General features: G+C 43.4%; 2 protein-coding genes across 2 annotated transcripts in view; both read right to left on the bottom strand.

The window, feature by feature from the left end:
- Positions 1–714, bottom strand: part of LOC310857964 (uncharacterized protein) — a gene marked incomplete at its 3' end in the record, with an annotated part of 31,256 nt that extends 30,542 nt beyond the window's left edge. Inside the window, exons 1-2 of the mRNA XM_083764010.1 lie at positions 620–714; positions 391–462 (exon numbers count right to left, since the gene is read on the bottom strand). Coding sequence (XP_083620136.1) covers positions 391–462; positions 620–646 — 99 coding nt within the window. The 5' untranslated portion in view covers positions 647–714. The remainder of the gene's footprint in view (positions 1–390; positions 463–619) is intronic.
- Positions 715–4,584: 3,870 nt separating this feature from the next.
- Positions 4,585–20,857, bottom strand: part of LOC310857897 (uncharacterized protein) — a gene marked incomplete at its 3' end in the record, with an annotated part of 100,045 nt that continues 83,772 nt past the window's right edge. Inside the window, exons 26-39 of the mRNA XM_083763872.1 lie at positions 16,032–16,165; positions 14,927–15,001; positions 14,803–14,851; positions 12,798–12,851; positions 11,218–11,976; positions 9,212–9,333; positions 9,024–9,122; positions 8,317–8,386; positions 7,668–7,808; positions 7,175–7,464; positions 6,399–6,464; positions 5,731–5,806; positions 5,449–5,511; positions 4,585–5,123 (exon numbers count right to left, since the gene is read on the bottom strand). Coding sequence (XP_083619998.1) covers positions 4,585–5,123; positions 5,449–5,511; positions 5,731–5,806; positions 6,399–6,464; positions 7,175–7,464; positions 7,668–7,808; positions 8,317–8,386; positions 9,024–9,122; positions 9,212–9,333; positions 11,218–11,976; positions 12,798–12,851; positions 14,803–14,851; positions 14,927–15,001; positions 16,032–16,165 — 2,537 coding nt within the window. The remainder of the gene's footprint in view (positions 5,124–5,448; positions 5,512–5,730; positions 5,807–6,398; positions 6,465–7,174; positions 7,465–7,667; positions 7,809–8,316; positions 8,387–9,023; positions 9,123–9,211; positions 9,334–11,217; positions 11,977–12,797; positions 12,852–14,802; positions 14,852–14,926; positions 15,002–16,031; positions 16,166–20,857) is intronic.

Here is a 20,857-nt window from a genome sequence, read left to right as displayed (position 1 = left end):
TAAAAACACCATTGACAATGAAGGGAATATTTACGTCATCTTGTCCCTATCACAAACATTAAATGCCATTAACAATAACAATAATGTTTGTTTTGTCACCTATTATGAGTTAAGACTTTAATATATATTAGCGCCCCTCACTTCACACGGGTGTGATTTTTAACTTCCAATAGCCGCCCTAGGCTATGTCCTACGACCTACGCCATAATTTATTATGAATGTGATTAATAGTTATTGTTGTACGTTGTTGTTAGGCTACAGTTTATGTATCCTGCTGTCATGAGAACTGCTATATAAAATGCTGTATCACTGTGTCAGGAGGCATTTAAAGTTCAGTGTCTCAAACAATCAAACTCAGTTTAATGTGATCATGTATAGTAGGCTACATACCTGACGATGGTTGTTAGAACTCAGATGTTGCTTGAATTGTTTTTTTCTTGCGGGACAGTCCACAAGACAGACCTACAGGGAGCACGCAACAATATGTTGTCAGCGACGGGAATTCAATTAAATGCGTATATAGCCTGTACACGTGTGACACTGAAAACATTGGAAATTTGGAAAGAGTCACAGGGAGAGAGGAAATGTGAGCGAAATCACTCAAATCAGCGAATAATACCTGGCAGAACAGTCCAGAAATATGCATGCTGAAATCCAACAGAACTGAGCCAGCTCAGCCCGGAGAAATGACCTAAACGGGAACCGGATCCGACATCATATCACAGCTGATCCGATTAAAACTCTTTATTCCCTGCAGAGAAGCGTGGGGTTACTGGGGTAACTGGGCTTTCCAAGGGTTTGCCCGCTCTGTCACTGAAGTCACTGTGCTTTGCGGCTTGCGCTGCAAGTCGCTCAAACTAGTGAACTACGTACCATCTATGGCAGGAGTCAGGAGTGAGGGAGGGGACGGTGGGATAGGCCTAATAGGCCTATAGGCGGTGCCTAGGCTAGGATGTGTGACCATGCACTGACCATTGGGGCCGCATATCACAATTCAACATGTTTTGGAAATTCCGTTCGACTTTGTTGACCTTGCAGAGAAGTAAGTCACATATACAAACGGGAAAAGAATGGCGAGCCATTTCAACCATGTCATGTATGTTATCGCTCACATTCCCATGTTGTTTTAAATTCCGCCAACAGAGGGCGCAAGATAACACAGACAGACATATTCAGTTGTCAATGCCATTGTATTGCCAGTTACAGCTGTGAAGAAGAAGGTAATACAGGATAGAAAGGGTCTGTGTGTGCACAATACATACTGTAGACTGTAGTCTAGTGTAGGGGAATCTGGGCACAATTTATTTGGGAAAACTGGGAACTAGAGAATATTGGGCTGTGCACCAGTAACAGTGGGCAGACTAGTATGGGCACCAGACCTCAGAAGACTATAGTATACTTGCAGATGTGTTGTTGCAACTGTAGGTCGCATTTACTATGAAAACCTGCATCTCCCGTCCGTCCATCTGTCCGTCCATTAGTCACCCACGCCTCCATTATGGTCACACCTCGTGACATCACGTTGCCATATATGGTCACGCCTCGTGACGTACGGCTCCATATATGGTCATCGTCATACATGGCCTCGTGACCATGTAGTCTATTTAGTATTGATAATGGTGGATATATACCAGGCAGGTTTATAAGAACAGAGCGGGTCCAGGCACGTCCTTTTCTTTCAAGATCAGCCAAATGACAGACAGGTGAAAAGTTCCCTGAAAGTAAAGTCTGTACAACCACGAGGCATCTTATATACTGAGTGTCTTCACGTGCACAAGTGCATGTGAATCCCGTGCATGTGCGTGCATATGTGTGAATATGTGTGTGTGTTAGTTAGTGTGTGTGTGAATTTGTGTGTGTGTGTGTGTGTGTGTGTGTGTGTGTGTGTGTGTGTGTGTGTGTGTGTGTGTGTGTGTGTGTGAGTGTGTGTGTTCGTCCGGGCTTAGGAATAGTATGACCTATGTGCCCCAACTCAGGCCATAATTATAACCATGTGCTGGCATAGGCTGATAGACTTCCTGTGGGGGCCAACCACATGACCTGTATGACCTCAGGCCTGCCGATACTGTTGAGTTTCCCTTAGTATTAAAAGTCTAACCCATATGTTTTCCTCAATGGCATATACCATAATCATTACCTTGTGTGCAGCCATAGTTACTTATACTCAACATTATGCTGTGGGTGTAATACATCTGGGTGCAGTCAGAATGTATATTTGTGACACGGTATAATTCTTCTCCCTCTCTGTTTCTCAATATTACCACTTAAGATCAATCTGATCCCAGTTCATCATGACCATGACTCAGGTTGGTAATAGTGGTCTCATTGTTCAGAGAGGAGGGGCGTTCTCTGTAAACACTAATTGAGGGGGAATATATTGACCAGCGGGAGCGAAGGTTGCCTTTAGCCAACTGGCTGCGTTAACACTCTTATCGATCTCAGCTTGGAATGGCATATCACTCTCTGTATTGTACCATGTCTTCAATAAAGATCATCCCTTAGACCAAGTGCCTCCGTCTACATTCTGCCTGCTAAATTGATATTCATCAATACATACAATGTACAAGTCATCATTTTCCAGCGTACACATTTGTGTAATGACTGTCAAGAAGTGTGTGTGTGTGTGTGGTATATAAATCTAGACCTGAGAAAGCATAAATATTATGTTGCCAATTATAGATTGAAATACTTTATTAAAAGTTTGGAGAAAAAAATCACAGGAAAGTTTAAACAATACAAGGTCTGCTAAGAGGATTTATTTTAAACCCAAGAAAGCCTATTGGCTTGTTTCCATTAGGGTCCTTCATACTCAATTCATCAAATGCATGATCATGGCCCTGATAGTCCATAGCTATTCATGCACTCACATAGTTTGGTTTGACCAAACAAATGGGAGAGGGGTGGGGCAGAGAAAGACCCTCATTGTTTTATTGTGTTTAGTTTCCAAGATGGCCGCAGCACCAGAATGGGGTGGGGCGGAGGTGAGCGGGTGGGGTTGACATATGCCCTTACTGGGCTGCATTACACATTCAAGACACACGTCTTGTGTCTGTGTTTTTGTTTAATGGCCGCTCCAATGCATTTCCAATGGAAGCCCATATGGTTTGACCAAACATTTTGTTTGATGGGGGGGAAGGCGGGCAGAACACATCCATCAAAGTTGTGTTCAGACACAAGTCAGGTGTCAGACACAAGGCAAGTGTCTTGAATGCAGCTCAGTAAGGGCATATGTCGACCCCGCCCGCTCACCTCCGCCCCACCCCCTCCTGGTGCTGCGGCCATCTTGGAAGCTAAACACAATATAAACAATGGGGAGGGGTGTGGCTGAGAAAGGCCCTTGAATGACAGATTATGGTAGATGGGTGAAACGTATCACAATGAAGCACAGAGACTATGAAATACGAGTGCATGTGTTTGTTCTGGATCATCTGCCTTGCATTTGAGTGCTGGATCACTGTGAAAAATCCTCCCAATGGAGTTTGTTTGATTGAAAAATGTATTCACAGTTAGTAGAACTGGTACAGTTCAGATGAAGGTATACAGGTCAATACAAAAACTGCTACGAGGATAAAACCAGGAAAAGCACTAGACTTGTTTACATCAGCGTCCTCCATTTTCAATTCATCAGAACATTTAAAGAAGTACAAATATACACTTCTATGAAAAAAAAAATCATATAAGGAAATCATCATATATACAGTACAAAAAGGGCAAAATATGTACAGTATGGGTAAAAAGGTTACTTCAACTTTTTTAGTGCCGAAATCATTTTCAGTAGCACCGAAGAAAGTTCGGTTACCACCTCCCCTCCCCGAACCTCGAATGACGTCACATCGTAGGCTCTACAGTGCCGAAACAAACTTTTTTCGGCTCTAAAATAATTGTATGAATCGGCCCTTACTGTAAGCAAGAATTCAACACAAGAAAATACTATAATACATCAAATGCATAGAAATAGTAGGATCAGAAGTAAACTAAGAACCTCACTCAACAGTAGAATATCTGTACAATGAAAATAAAATATACAGTAAATGCTATTTCTACATAGTATAAAAATAAAATTGCCTTTGCATATGCCTGCAGGTCTTCGAGGCTAGGGCAAGTGCTACAGTCTTTCCATTTGTTCCCCTTATAATGGGAGTGGATGGAACTCCCTGTCACTTGTCACGTAGGTGTGCCTGTACCTAGTGTCACAAGATCTTGACAATTATTTGTTGACTTGAGTTCAACAGGTATTGCATTCACTGTGGTCATGTTGATTTGGTATAACAATGGTGTCTCTCCTTTTCACTTCAGTATGATGAAGAACGCAAGCTCCAAACGTCACAAGGCACTTTGTGAGTGCAATACAATGTGTCTGAAATGGACAACAGCACACAAGTTTTCGATTTCCGGGTCACGGCAAGGAGACAGAAAAATGGACACTGAGGCGGACATTATGCAAGGCTCTAGAGAGGAGAGTAAAGTCCACTACAAAAGGTATCTACAAACGGGCACAAGATTAAACTGTGGCTGAAGAATAAATCACCAATAAAGCACCAGTGGGTGTTATAAGAGACAACGTTAACCGGGATATTATTGCGGCTACTCTAGTCTTTTCACGTTAAGCCAGGCTTCTGCAGTTGGAATTGTGGTATATCCAAACATCGCATCCTGTCCTGCTCCCTTCTGAGATGAGGTCTGGATTGGGTACAATACTCTAGTAGAATGTTCAGATTTGTAAAAACGTCCATGTGTGAAAATAAGGTTCTTGGTGCCATATCCTGCAGCTGGCACAGAGTCACTGGGGCTCTCATAGTCCATTTTGTCATCGACCTCGGTTTTGGTGGTCTTCATGCTATTTACAGAGGTCTGGGTGGATGTTGATGTGAGGACGACCATAATCTCATTGGCATATTCAGGGCTTGCTTGGCTGGGAGCCTCTTGGTTTTGGGGAGCGGGAGACTGGGTAGGTTCTACTTTCACTCTGACCTCTTGGTTTTGGGGAGAGGGAGACTGGGTCTGGGTGGCAGTTGATGAGACGTTTGAACAAGGACGTGAAGGGCCGTCACATGTGCCAATTCTTCTCCGTTTGGCCGTCTCTGCATCTCCATTCGATGACACGTAATCCAAAGCATGTTTTGCTGTTTTTGTCATTTCCGACACACACACACACACACACACACACACACACACACACACACACACACACACACACACACACACACACACACACACACACACACACACACACACACACAATATATACCAGCCCTAGGTAGGCAACCTGGCTCCGAGGTACCACATACCCTTTATGAATCATTAATGTAAATAAGAAATAAATGTGGCCCAAGAGATATCAACATCTTATATTGTGTCAGTCACTATCAGAGAATCGATTCCATTAAAACATCTGGGTTAGCCTATATCAGAAGCATGTTGTGTTCCAGTATAAGTGTCAGTATTTACCAGTATGTTCAGAGAAACAGGGATGGGTGTGGTCTTCCTGTTTCACCTCCTGTTTAATGGTGACTGGAAACAGCAGAGAGACAATTAGACCATTTCGTTTTATATTCAACATTCTATTTGTTGGGACTTGGGAGTAATGTTGACTTCACACACCTGTTATGTTTGAGTTGTGATTGTTCAGGGTTGGGAGACACTCACAGAAGGCAGAACAACGACATGTCCATGTCATTCTAACATTGTTTTAGTGGAACATAAAGCTTGTCTGTAGATGGAGTTTCTCACCTGGTGGTTGTTGGTCAGCAGGTGGACAGGATCGGGAGACAGGACAGCAGGACACTTCTTCAAGATGCATCACAAACTACACAATAAATTGGAGAAAAAAGGGTAAGAGCAAAAGTAGCCTTGAGCTGTCTTTACAGGTTAGTGTATGTACAGTACAAAATCAAAATGATCTCACAACCACGAGTAGCCCCCTTCAAGAATATATAATAAAAAAGTTCAGGTGACTCCACTGAGCACGTTGCATCAGCGCTGAAAGGGGGGTGCGGAGGGTGCTCCAGCACCCCCTGCTGGTGGAGAGGAGAATTTTTTGACATGTCTATCAGAGCGTGCTGAATGCAGAATGCACAGCGAGTGAGTTGACAGACACAACATGACGAGACAGCAAAAACCTATTGTAGTTTTACTTTCACCTGCACCAGGTTTAAAGAAATCTAACCCAAACAACAACAACACAATAAGAGTCACATAGTGTTATTATGATTAACTCGGTTAACTAGGTCCTAAATAAGTCATTATTAGGCCAATTATACCCGAATAAGACCCGATATTTAAACGCTGTTCAAACGCAACTGTTGGCAGTGGAGCACCCTTCATTGATTAAAAAGGGAACGTTGACAATGACGCAACGCTGGTGGACGGCGATGGCTGCAGTGGAGCGTCTCTCTTACCTGGTTACCATCCACTTGGTGAAACTGCTCTTGATTCCAGAAACTAATTATACGAGGAAGCGTCTCCTAAACACAGACATACAGAAGTCATTATATTGGGAAGCGTCTCCGAAACACAGACATACAGAAGTCATTATATTGGGAAGCGTCTCCTAAACACAGACATACAGTCATTTCAAGCTGCAGTTCATTACAGCCACTTCTGAACAGTGAACAGTATTTGTGAATGTTTAAGGCCCTGCCAAATGGAAAGCAGAACTGGAACAGTGAGCCCATGGGAACACAGTGGGTACCATTTATAGCATATATTATATTCTTTATCTTTCATATTAAAATGTCCTATTTACATTTATTTTACAAATGAGGAGCCAAGTAATATAATATATATTTCTGAAGGGCGCTAGCCCCTCCTATACAGGATTAATGTTTGTTTTTAGTTCAATGTTTGTTTTAAAAACGCCATTGACAATAAAGGGAACATTTACCTCATCTTGTCCCTAACACAAACATTAAATGCCATTAACAATAAAGAGAATTTAACGTTTGTTTTGTCACCGTTTGTTTTACATCACCATTACATGAGTTAGACTTTAATATATTAGCGCCCCTCACTTCACACGGGTGTGATTTTTTTAATTATAAACACCACACATTGATACATATCTGTCATTTTGGGGACAAAAAATAATTCCAAGGCTGCATAATGCAATTGAGCTGTGCATGCTCAGTCAATTCAATTAAAATGGTCATATTATGTGAGAGGAGAGGCCACTGACCTGGTGATCTGGGGAGTACTGGGGAGCCACGGGTCGGGTGCCACAGTCTTGAGGAGTCTGCTGCCTTGTACCAGGGTCTGGAGGAGCCTGCTGCCATTCCCTGGAACCCTCAGGAGCCCCTTGCTGATTGACAGAGTCTTCAGGAGTCACTGGCTGTGTCCTGGGGTCCTGGGGACTCTCTAGCTGAACATCACAGTTCTGTGGACTGTCTGGCTGGGTGTCATTGGGTGAGGTGTGCATTGGTGAGGATTGTGAGCCACTGGCCAGTGGGCTTCGATTTGTTCCATTAACTGGTGGTTAATGGAATAAATAAATGCTTAAATCGTAATTGTAAATTGGATGTTTAATGTAAATAATATTGGCTGACAATACAACAACCTTTTCAGCTTTTCAATTAATTGGCCTATTCTTTGCCTTTTTATTCCTCTTCTGGAGATTGTACAATAATGTTCAAGATCATTCTACATTATATTGTTGGTACATTTTAATTTACCATCATCAGGGTGATGTGAAGGTTCATGTAAACCAGTTGACATGTCCTGGTGTTTCAGACTCTCTGGTTGAGGATTAGTTGCAGAAGGTGAATCCTGTGACCCTCTCTGCTGTCTCAGGAGGGCTTTTATTCTGGCTAAGGCTAAAGGAGAAACACCACAATCATGTGCAAAATAGAAACCACGGCTCTGTGCTAAACACTGTCACTGTAAGGTTATTGCGCTTCTATGAAAACGTGCATCTACCGTTCGTTAGTTAGTCACCCACGTCTCCATATACGGTATCGCACCATGTGACATCATGGAGACCCTTAGATCTCCATATATCGTTGTCAGTGGATCATGTTGATCCAACCCCACCCGTCCTTTCTGTTCTGACATTCCATATGTTGATCTGACCTAATCAAATCCTGTACACTGTGTTGGTTAGTGCGTGCCAAACTTTAAGGGGGGTATGGTTTTACTGAGGTTAGGGTTATCTGACAGAATAGTTGTTTATGAGAATGCCAACATGTTTAACACATTAGAATTTTCAGCATTTAAAATGATCTGGAGGCCCTGTCTTTTAATGTTTCTTTAACAACATGCGGTAGTCTTGGGCAGACATGTAGCTACACTGCAAAGCACGCTGCAAAGTACACAGGGTTTTACCTTTTGGTATTTCTGTGGTCCATGTGGTTTTCAGATCTTCATACTCTTCTTCACAATCCATTGTGAGAGTCTATGCAAATAAAAGAGACAACCACAATTTTAAAAGTGTGTGTGTGCGTGTGTGCGTGGCTGTGTGCGTGCATGCGTGCATGCGTGCGTGCGTGCAAGTGAGTGAGTGTGTGCGTGCGCGAGTTGGTGGTTTTCCAAGTGGGTCACTTGTCTATTCCAACAATAGGTTTCAATATCACCACTATGAATCTATTCTCGTTTGTTTTATTGCATTTCACTGCACTGCACTGAGGAAGTAGGTGCACGGCCAAACCCAAGAAAAGGGCAAATGTGTGCGTGCACACCAACTTTTTGGGTTGGTCTTTTTGTGGGGTCCGTCCCTCGTGCCATTTCACACCAGAAATGTAGTAGGCCTGTCTTATGCTAATGGCACAAGATGTTCCACAATAACTTGGCCCATGTCATTGGACAGTAAAATTAGCAATATGTTCTCATTACCATGTAAACATTAAACATTCTATATATATTATTATTTATTTTATTATTTGGGGCACTTTGAGGCAAAAAGGCAGGTGCCCAAGCACCAAAAGCCACCCCCTCTACACGTGCCTGCTACTGTAGGACATTTAAATGGGGGTCCGTGGTCTGATTAAATAGGGTACATGAAAAAGTTTGAGAAAACCTCTGTTGCGAGTTACCTCCATCCTGTTGCCTGTGTCTTTCTCAGCCAACTCAGTGGCAATCTTCAGGAGCTGCGTGTCCGACAGTGGAGTGGTCAACTTTGGGCACTTGGACTTCTAAATGCATCATTCATAACTTACAGTTAGAAAACCAAACAGTTTCCTAAAATTGTACAGCAGATAGAGTAGACATTTTAATCACTCACCACGTAGTTTACTCTGTGTGTGTTTCTCTCTGTGTGATCTTTGCTATGCGGTCTGGTCATGCACAGTCGACAGAACAATGTACACCTTTCCTTGTGCCTGACTGCTACCACAAAGTTCAAACCTGGAAAGGTTGACAGGTGAGAGAAAGGGTTCTTAGCCAATTGGGATGGAATATGGGAAATTGGACAGATCCGTGTTGATCACATGAATATAGAGTGTACCAATTCACCCTTTGTCAAGTCCCGCCCATGTTTGTGCCCCTCTTCGCACCCATTGGTTGCTGTTTCGTGGTTGGACAAAAATCCTTTCTCTCCATCCACTACCATTGAAATAACCTGTTTTTCAGTGCTTCGTATTGATATTCTGTGCGTTCAATTCTTATTTTAAACTTATTTTAAAATGAACATCACGGTGCAGCGTGGTGACTGGGCATATCATGTTTGTTTTTAGTTATTTCCAAAAATGATGTCAAATTCAACATAAACAAGGTGGAACCAGGGCGGAACAAGTCAGAAAGAGTCTGCTGGTTAGTCAGTCAGGGACCAATCAAAAGTCTGACAAAGGGTGAATTTGCGTGATGCATGGATAAAATGTCTACGAGTAATTGGCCAAAAATTGGCCTCATGGTGGCGCTATAATAGGCCATTTTGGGAAATCATTCTTGAAGCATAATGTTTGTCATTGGCAACCAGGGAGTGTGTGTTCACAGTTTGGCATCTACTGGGCCAACGGTGCCGGAGATTAGCTGTATACAGACGGACACACACATGGACGGACGGACACAAACATACTCTCCCCTATGCCTTCGGCCTGGTGAAGACAATGACAACTAGAAGTGACCCTCGGGGCACACGTCTCCACCAGGATTGAAATTTGGATCAAATCTGAAGGACTAATATTAAAAACGTGTTCCACATAAGTGGGCCTCCTGGTGGCACTCAAAAAGGCAGAATTGAAAAATGCAGGCCAGTTGTTTTTCCGCACATCGGTGCAGTTATATGTAAAGACGCGACTTGTCCTGTTATAGCGCCACCATCAGGCTGATTTGAAAAATGTAAAGTGGTATTTCTTCTTCAGCCTAGTGGGAATACGCGTGCACAGTTTCACCGCAATCGGACACTGCATTGATGAGTTGCAGCATTTTGTACAAAACGGGTACAAAACTCCTGAAAACTTTGGAAGCCAATCTTAGCCAATCAGGATGGAATATGAGAAATCAAACAAACTCGTCTTGATCACATGTGGCGCTATAATGAGCAGATGTAAAACATTTCAGGCAAAGGTTTTTCCTTGGCCTCTAGGGACTGTGTATACAAGGTTGTACACAGATCGGTGAAGTTATAGGTAAAAACACAAATCGGCCAGTTATAGTGCCACCATGAGGCTGAGTTGAACATTTTCAAGTGGCATTTGTTCCTCGGCCTAGTGGGAATGTGCGTGCAAATTTCATGGAAATCACACAATGTGTTCATGATTTGTGGCATTTTGTTCGAAATGGAGCACTCCTGCGAACTTTGGAAGCCAATCTTAGCAAATCAGGATGGAGTCTGAAAATCTGAAAGACCCATTACGTTGAATGGCTGTAGAGAGACTGTGTACCTATTTGTGTGATGTTTGGACAAAATCTGAAGGTTTACTGTCAAAAAAATTGTTTTGCCAAAAGCGGCCTCCTGGTAGCGCTATAACAGGCCAATGTGAAAACTTTGGGGCAGAGGTTCAGCTCTGGCATCCAGGGAGTGTGTGTGCAGAGTGCGGCTGCGATCAAGCGGTGCCAGAGATTATCTGTCCACAGACACAAGGACGGACACACAGATGGACACACACACGGAGTCACGGACGGACGGACAGAGTGCAAAACGAACTCTCCCCATGCCTTCGACTGGTGGAGACAATAACAACTTATGGCCAATGCACTGTGACAGGACACATTGTGAGCTTATAGATTTGATTTAAAAAAAGCTAAGAATATAATTAGCCTATAATAAAATGGCTAAAATATACTGACCCACTGTAGGTCCATTGTATTTGGAATAGCTGATGGATATTGGCGTTGCTGCAGGACTGCTCCCACAGGTAGATGTGGGAGACAGGACTGTGGCCAGTGAAGAAAGCAGCTGTGTTGTATCATCATGGCCGGTCATGGAGGCATATTTGGTAGTTTGACAGGCAGTGGTGTGGGTTTTGGTTCCAGTCACAGATGTCTCTGTAAGTTGTTGGTTAGTTGTTGTTTTCCTAGCAGTTTTGGACATTTTGGACACGACTTTGTTGGTTGGCAATGGCAATGCACTAGAGTTAGACTGGGATTCCGCATCGCTGAGTCGTTGTCTTTTAACCCCCTCCTCTGGGCTGGCGTGTCCACTCCTTCGCCTTTTCCTGGTCTTCATTTCATCGTTGAGGTCTCTCTCAACTTTTGACGTGGTGTCCTTGCTGGTCACACCCCTTTCTGTTCCGGCCTCTTCTCCCTCATGAGCCTTTCGGGTTTCTTTGCCATTTTCAGTCTTTTGTCTTTCTGTACGTTGTTTCTGAGTGTCTCTGTCCACACTGATGCTTGTACCGGCTCTACGTTCCACGTTACTGAGTGGGACACACTTCTTCTCATCAGGTTTATGGACATGGGAATCTTTCTCAGGCACTGCTTCCTTTTCCACTGGAATGGTCTGTGGAGTGTGGTCATTCACTGGACGTCCTTTGTCATCATCTCTCTCAGGTATCTTGGTCATTTTGTCGCTCCCAACGTCTATGTCAATCTCCTTACGAGTAGGGACTGAGAAACAACATGAGATTATGCCGGTGATGGGATACAAAAGTAAATCAATCAATCAATCTTTACAAAGTTGGAAGCATAATTATGTAGTTGCATATTTGCGGTCCAAACAAACCAAATATGCATGTTAGAGCAAACACCTCTTTACTGAGTATTGCAGATTATGCAGAACACATTGAAACACATTGGTTACATATAGGACAGTAGAAGTAGTAACAAGGCAGGTCCATCTTATCAATCAGCTCAGTCAATACTATGCTCTCAAAGCACTCTCTCACGCCGGTCTCTCGCACTCTCTGGAGAAGAAGACCCCATCTGAGCTTAGTTTAGACCCCATAGTTTGCTTGTAGTCTGCTTGTACCCTGGCTAGGTTTTGACGTGCGATGCTAAATGTCAAATATTCCTGACGCATGATTGATTGAAGCGTGATGCTAAATGTCAGATATTCTGCGTATTACATATTACGTATGTCAGAGGTCTTCAGCAAAGGATCTCCCATCCAGAGAGGCAGAAACACGCAAAACCTAAGTCTATGATGTTCAGGTTATTTTTAACTGGTCATTCGTAAAAAAGCCACACTCTATCTATGACATCACTACCTAGTGCACAAAGAAAAAGCACATTTCCGGTGCGTATTTCCGAACGCACCCTTTCAGTCTCACTGTAGACGTGTTCTGTGCATCCTGATTGTTCTGTACGTCTGATTGTACATGACATTTAAATTACAGTCACATCGAGCATAAAACTTGAACGCTCGAAAACCTGAACCTGAGCATTTCAGTCCTAAGAGCCAGTGGACCAAAACATTTGTCTTGTCTTACCCAATTTCTTTCCCGCTGGAATAAGGTGTCCTTGAGCCTCCATCTCCATGACCACTGGAATAGATACAAGTAAGACGCGCAAACGCGGGAAGCGAACGCAGCTCGTAAATTGCAATAACAACAATTAGAATAAATTACGTACTTTTTTTTTCTTTTTAGTTAGTAATTTTTTAAAGTTTTCTACTGTGTGTGTGTGTGTGTGTGTGTGTGTGTGTGTGTGTGTGTGTGCTACAGCTGCACCCTCTGGTGGCGGGCGGGTGGTGTCACAGCGGGACAGACACACACACAGACACACACACAGACACACAGACATGATCTGCTGGGTCTCATAGTTAGTGCTCACTGCGTTCGCAAAAAAAAATCTTCACATGGGGACACAATACACATACTGATTATAAATGGCAGAGGATAGGTAATGGTATACTATAATAGACATAATACCACCTCTGGTGAAGAGAGTTGGGGTATTGTACTGATTTCAGTCTGTCTACAATGTGTCTTCACTGTGTTGTTAAGGCTCATACATAGTCTGGATTTACGGTGGTGGGGTGACCACCGAACTACAACATGACGTCACGAGCCGCGGTGAAGAGCAAACCACCGCCACCGCTCCAGCGCTTCTCTCTGTTTTTACTCACCACCGCTCAACGATATTTCAGCTCCGGTGGTCAGCTCACCACCGGAGCGGTGGTCACTTTACCACCGAAAATCCAGACTATGAATAGGCCTTTAGACTATACAACCATAGCTATCTGAATACTCTGGCTGTATTAGAATAGTAAGAGTCTTTGAAATAATGGAAATGTGTGATTCTCTTATTGTCACAAAAACGCACTATATAATTACCATTAGTTGGATTTAAACTATTAGTAGTAGCGAGCCAGAAGGCGTGGCCTAGCTGTCACAGAAACATCTGAATGGATTAGCATCATGAAGCTCTACTGGCCAAATGGGGACATCATGGATAGACATGGTGGCAGGTCTTATTGAAGATTCTCAATATTCCCAGTAGAGATGAATAAAACCATTAGGTCTGATCAAAAAGGTTTAATTGAAGATAATACAAAAATGAGAATAAGTCAAAGAGATAAAGTAGATCAAGTCAAAATGATACGTACAAAGAACAAAGTAAAGTACAGCGCTCAATCCAAATAGAAAAGTACAAGTGTTGAAAAAGGATAGCTGTGCAAGCAGCCGATGAACCGTATACAGAAGTAGAGTCGCACTTGTTCCTCGGATTTAGTCTGGCATGTTAGCTGCCTTTTCCCCATTTTCCCTCTGTCTATATAGACGTGCTTCCTCCAATCACAAGTCATGACTGTTTACCAGTTTCTCAACCAAAAGCACATGAGTCATGTCCCCAGCCGCCGAGATTCGGAGAACCGGACAGAACATTTGAGTACTGCCAGAACACTACGCCTAGAATTGGCAGCACAACCAGAACATGATATTATATCTCCCATTGCTTCACATAATTCATTCTGGTCAGAGCGACAACACCATATAAAGAATCATACGCCCCTATAAGTATGATTCTTGGACACATCATGAAGCTCTACTGGCCAAATGGGGACATCATGGAGAGACATGGTGGCAGGTCTGTGCTCCGCTGAGAACATTTTCTTGTCATCTATGTTTTTATACAACAGCAGGTACGTGGACCATCTGAACACTTTCTCTCCTTATGCCCAGTGTTGCATCGCTGATTTTACCTTTGGTGGTACGCAATTTTAAAGATGTTGCTAAACACCTACTGTACACTACAGGTCACACATCGATATGCATCTACAGTAGGCTCATTCCTATGTTAATGCAGACTGGTGTGACACTCTGCACTCAGCAGCCCTTGTATACTTTGTTGAGGTGAGAAATGAAGGGTTGTTTGTAATTGATGCATGTGCGTGTGCATGCTGAGTGCTCCTGAAAAATCTTTGGGGGGACGCAGTGGTACTGCGTGCAATGACGAATGCAACACTGCATTTATGCCCATAATAACCACACTCACCGGTTTTATAGGTATTTAATGGACCATGTAGGCCGCTCAGTGTCACATTCTGTAAGATACAAAACAGAGAGATTAGTGCATCTTGAAATGGAACAGAATGCTGCGTTAAATTAATCACATCTACCTTTATACGACCAGTGGAGTGGATTTCCGCATCCTGCTTTGCCAAGTTCAATGACATGTCCGGGATTTTTTTTTCCTGCGCGTGCGCGCGCACACACACGCGCGCACACACACACACACACACACACACACACACACACACACACACACACACACACACACACACACACACACACACACACACACACACACACACACACACACACACACACACACACACACACACACACACACACACACACACACATGCTAACATTGCAGAATGTACTTCCAGCATCATTTCATTTTTCACAGAGAAACGTGGCCTTTTGCAGATACACAGTGTAAACTGTACCCCCCCATATATATCCTAAGCCTAGCCTAATATCCCCCCTGGCCAAGGGGATTTTTGGCCTATTAGATGTTTTGGAGGATTCTCAATATTTCCAGTATATGAGGCAAAAACAATTGGGTCCAATCAAAAAGGTTTAATTGAAGATAATATAAAAATGAGAATAAGTCAAAGTACAGTACAGCGATGAATCCAAATAGAAAAATGTCGAAAAATGATAGCTGTGCAAGCAGCCGATGAACCGTACAGAAGTAGAGTCGCACTTGTTCCTCTGGGTTTAGTCTGGCATGTTAGCTGCCTTTTCCCCATTTTCCCTCTGTCTATATAGACGTGCTCCCACCAATCGCAAGTCATGCTTGTTTTCCAATTTCTCATCCAAAACACATAAGTCATATCCCCTGACACTGAGATTTCTTAGAATCCGAACAGAACATTTAAGAACTGCCAAGAAGTCAGCTCGACATGGCAACAAGAAGGGATGATTTCATGTTGCACATGGATACCAGTATAATCACATACTGCAGGAGTAATCAGAATTTCTGTGGTTCAGAGTGAGACAACGTGTCCCACAAAGAGCAATAACACACAGTACAGGGTCAACGTGAATACACTCGGTCAGAGGGTCAATTAAAGCATACATAGATCAAAAGGTTAATAGAGTATACACCCCTGTATATAGAATAATCCGCCCCTATAAGTATGATTCTTGACTTGAACAATGTTTGGTTTCCTATGCGATAGACAAGGGTTCAACGTCTGGTAGTTGCATACTCACCAGAAACGCTGTGCGGTGTTCAAAACTGTGTACGTGAGCATTGAAGTCAAGTTCTTTCAGCAGCGTCTCACAGAGCAAACATAATGATTTGGATGGCCCTCTGCCACTTTTGTAATGAACCATATACTGCCGACCTGGTAGGAAAGACAATCAGTCAAAATCATCCAATCAAGTCCACCAGACTACTTATGCAGTAGGTACAGTGTTACGTATATGAACATACAGAAACATACATTATATTCTAATAAGATCATTGTTGGGAAAGACTGGAGACTGCAATTAGATCTGGTTGGGAGCCAAGTAGAGGTTAATGTAAGCTGTTGATTACATTCACAGAGCTAATTAAGCTCTGAGTTCCGGGGAAGGGGCTATTCACATACATGCACTCATGTGCACATACAACCACTGCCATATGTATACATACATACACTCAGTGTTGGGGAGTATTAAGCTACATGTAGCTGAGCTACGTAGCTGAGCTACATTTTGCTGTAGCTTGTGGTATTTTAGCTACATTCATATTTGTGTACCTCGTCAAGTAGCTCAGCTACCTTTTGGGTCATTTTTTGTAGCTTAGCTACTCAAGTTACAAGCTACAATTTTGGGCAATAACATGAAAGAAATATATTAATTTTGACCATTGGTTGCTGTGTTAATTCTTGTACTAGAACCCCCTTTGAAAAATCAAGGACTGTTCCTTTTTCTGATTGCTTTGAGGGCATATCAGCACTTGACAGCTGCCTCTAATTGGCCTCTGATTGGCCCTGGTATCACAGGGTGGGAGGGGTCTCCCAGGGGGGAGCAGGGGTCTCCTAGAGGGGAGGAGGGGTCTCCCAGAGGGGAGCAGGGGGAGGAGGGGTCTCCCAGAGGGGAGCAGGGTGGGGGGGTCTCCCAGAGGGGAGCAGGGGGAGGAGGGGTCTCCCAGAGGGGAGCAGGGTGGGTGGGTCTCCCAGAGGGGAGCAGGGTGAGGAGGGGTCTCCCAGAGGGGAGCAGGGTGGGGGGGTCTCCCAGAGGGGAGTAGGGTGAGGAGGGGTCTCCCAGAGGGGAGCAGGGTGGGGGGGTCTCCCAGAGGGGAGCAGGGTGAGGAGGGGTCTCCCAGAGGGGAGCAGGGTGAGGAGGGGTCTCCCAGAGGGGAGCAGGGTGAGGAGGGGTCTCCCAGAGGGGAGCAGGGTGGGGGGGTCTCCCAGAGGGGAGCAGGATGAGGAGGGGTCTCCCAGAGGGGAGCAGGGTGGGGGGGTCTCCCAGAGGGGAGCAGGGGGAGGAGGGGTCTCCCAGAGGGGAGCAGGGTGGGAGGGGAATCCCAGAGGGGAGCAGGGGGAGGAGGGGTCTCCCCGAGGGGAGCAGGGTGGGAGGGGTCTCCCAGAGGGGAGGAGGGGTCTCCCAGAGGGGAGGAGGGGTCTCCCGCATGTACATTCTCAATTTAACGCTGAAAAATAAAAAGTAGCTGAGCTACTTTGAGCTACTTTTTCCATGTAGCTGTAGCTTTACAAGCTACATCTCTCCAGGGGTAGCTATGTAGCTTGATCAAGCTACTGCCATGGTGAGCTACTTGTAGCTTTACAAGCTACGCTTTCAAAGTAACTTGCCCAACACTGCATACACTGTCATATAGGGTTATGGGCCATGGTTTTGTTGAGGAGAGACAGACATATCCAGAGGCATAGACTAGAGATGGTCATGCAGTTATGTTTATTGAAGTCATATACATATTAGAGAAGTAGAATACATGCTTGCCAAGACAAAGCTGGTTTATGTTCTCCTGAGTAGATAGTCAGCCTGTTAGCTCCAGTTCATACATCGCCCTAACATTTTATTACTCCAGTTACGTAACCAGTTCCTTCTAGAACAGTGATGGAGCAATCATTGTACATTGCCAAATTATGTGTTTACCAGACTTTGAGTCTCCACTGCCAAGAACAGATGCCTTCCATCCCAAGGGTCCTTTCCTTCTTCAATAACAATACCATAACAGGACATAGTGAAATGGAGACATGCTAGGAGTCACGCACACAGGAAATCAAGATAGCGGGGCAATTCTAAGTGCACACGCGGATGTGTGTGTACAAATACAGTATAAGTTCATATAGATATTAGTCATCTACAGTATTCTGAGTAGTGTTATGGGGCACTATTATTCCCCAGGGACCCCAGATGTCCGATTTCGGCACTGAAGACACTCCCTAGGGACGAGGGGGCGGGGCCTAACCCTTTTTTCCGATGACGTCATAGTATTGATTTTGCTGATTGGAGTTTGCCAGTTTGGCAGTTAGTGTCAGCATATTGATTATGTATACATGCATTTTCATCTTTGGCAATCAGTGGTCATTAATTCAAACTATTTCGCAATTACAGTGGTACTGTGTACATGCCAGTGAAACTAATTTTAAACCGACCTCTGTGACAGCTGATTCTGGACAGACTGTATGTGTGTGTGGGTGAGTATTGATTTTTGCATGCTTGGATCCAAACGAGCTGATCGTATTGATTTCACCTCTGGTGGTTGACTCTCTCTCTCTCTCTCTCTCTCTCTCTCTCTGACAAATATTGTCATGTATTCTGGCTCTCACCAAGAACCATGGAGCCGCTGAACTAAAAGACTTACACCTTAGATTATTTCCAATATGCTTATAAAAAGTCGGGGAGGAACTGATGATGCAACTATTAGCCTGCTTAACCCCTTGGCAAACCAACTCTAATTCCCCAGGTTAGTAGGCCAGGGTGCTTTTTATTGATTTTACGTTTCCTTTCAACCGCAAGCAGTGGTCTCAGTTGTCTTACTGAGGAAGGGGGGGACAGTGGGGAGGAAGCATACAGAGCATATCTATTATCTCTTCAGAACTGGTGCGGGGAAGAAAAAAAAAACTTGTTAGGGATCAATGTGACAAAAACAAAAGAACTTGTCATTCATGAAGAGGAACCTGTGCAGGCCATTACAAATGGTGGACAAATAGTGGAGGTAGTAGACAGTTTTAAATACTTAGGCAGATATATTGACAGCAAACTCATTTTCAGTGAAAATACTGAACAGATTTTTAAAACTTGTAACCAACGTCTCCACCTACTACGCAGGCTCAACTCCTTTAGAGTGAGCAAGCATATCGTGGAAACAGTCTATAAAAACCTGATAGAGGGAGTCTTGTGTTTTAACATGGCAATGTGGTTTGGCAATCTAAAGGTCAAAGGAAGAAGCAAGCTGCAGCGAATAGTAAATCTAGCCTCAAAAATAATTGGGAAGAGACACCAGCAATTAGGCTGTATCTACAATGAGATACTTCGTAAAAAAGAAAACTATCAAGATAGCAAACGACCCCGTCTCATCCACCCTGCACCGACTTCCAGCTACTTCCCTCTGGTAGACGGTACAAACTAGGCATGCCATGGTATGAGATTTTACAGTACGGTACGATGCCAATATTGATAATCTATACCTCGGTATTCCAAGGTATTTATATTTATAAAAATAAAATAAAAAGATTGCCCCCTGACCTATGTCTAGTGACTACCTTCACATCCTTATAAGCCCTTCTTTGTTCCCCAACATGCAGGCCTACACATATATATATATATATATATCATAATATATGCCATGATTATGAATTGATTACCCTGGACCGAATGGAAACAAGACAGCAAGGACTTTTATCAGTGATCCCTTTGGATATGTGGTTGACTGTATCCTGTACTGATTACACTTCTGCCAATAATGTATTCAGTCAGTGAATCAATAGCTATTCCCCAGTCCCCATTGTATTTCACTGTACTATGGCTCCCCCTAATGGCCGTTTTGTCCCCAGTATGGTGGAGCAGAGGTGATGCAATCTGTGCATGATCACAATTGTCAATGTGTGCCTCCGTGTTGACAGTCCACACTTAGTTACTACATATGGAAATATGGAATATACATTTGGATCTGGGTGTTTTTCAGCAACACTAACTCAAAGGTAGGAAGCAACTTTACAATCTACTGCATCTGTGGGGTGAAAATATTTGTGTTAAGTGTTGCTGATGGTGTTGTAACCGTTTGTTTTTTACTGTTTGGTAAAGTTTTGCATGGTTCAGGTTGTCTTAAGGTTTTGTTTTAATGTATGACTTGGATTATTTTGGTACGTGGTGGCGTATTTTGTGACAGTTGCATGGTTCATGATGTCTTATTGTTTTGTTTTAATGCATGACATGGGTTATTTTTGGTATGTGATGTGGTGTTTTGTGACATTTGCATGGTTCACGGTGTCTTAAGGTTTTGTTTTAATGTATGACATGGGTTATTTTTGGTATCTGATGTGGGGTTTTGTGACATTTGCATGGTTCACGGTGTCTTAAGGTTTTGTTTTAATGTATGACTTGGGGTACTTTTGGTAAGTGGTGGTGTATTTTGTGACATTTGCACGGTTCATGATGTCTTATTGTCTTGGTTTAATGTATGACTTGGGTTATTTTTGGTATGTGGTGTGGTGTTTTGTGACATTTGCACGGTTCATGATGTCTTAATGTTTTGGTTTAATGTATGACTTGGGTTATTTTTGGTAGGTGGTGGTGTATTTTGTGACATTTGCATGGTTCAGGGTGTCTTAATGTTTTGTTTAATGTATGACATGGGTTATTTTTGGTACGTGATGTGGTGTTTTGTGACATTTGCACGGTTCATGATGTCTTAATGTTTTGGTTTAATGTATGACTTGGGTTATTTTTGGTATGTGGTGTGATGTTTTGTGACAGTTGCACGGTTCATGATGTCTTAATGTTTTGGTTTAATGTGTGACTTGGGTTATTTTTGGTATGTGATGTGGTGTTTTGTGACATTTGCATGTTTCAGGTTGTCTTAATGT

This window comes from Protomyctophum parallelum (assembly GCF_964188405.1).
Source record: "Protomyctophum parallelum genome assembly, chromosome: 1".
NCBI classification, from domain to species: Eukaryota; Metazoa; Chordata; class Actinopteri; order Myctophiformes; family Myctophidae; genus Protomyctophum; species Protomyctophum parallelum.
The sequence above is the reverse complement of the archived record's forward strand: the minus strand, read 5'-3'. Positions and strand labels throughout refer to the sequence as shown.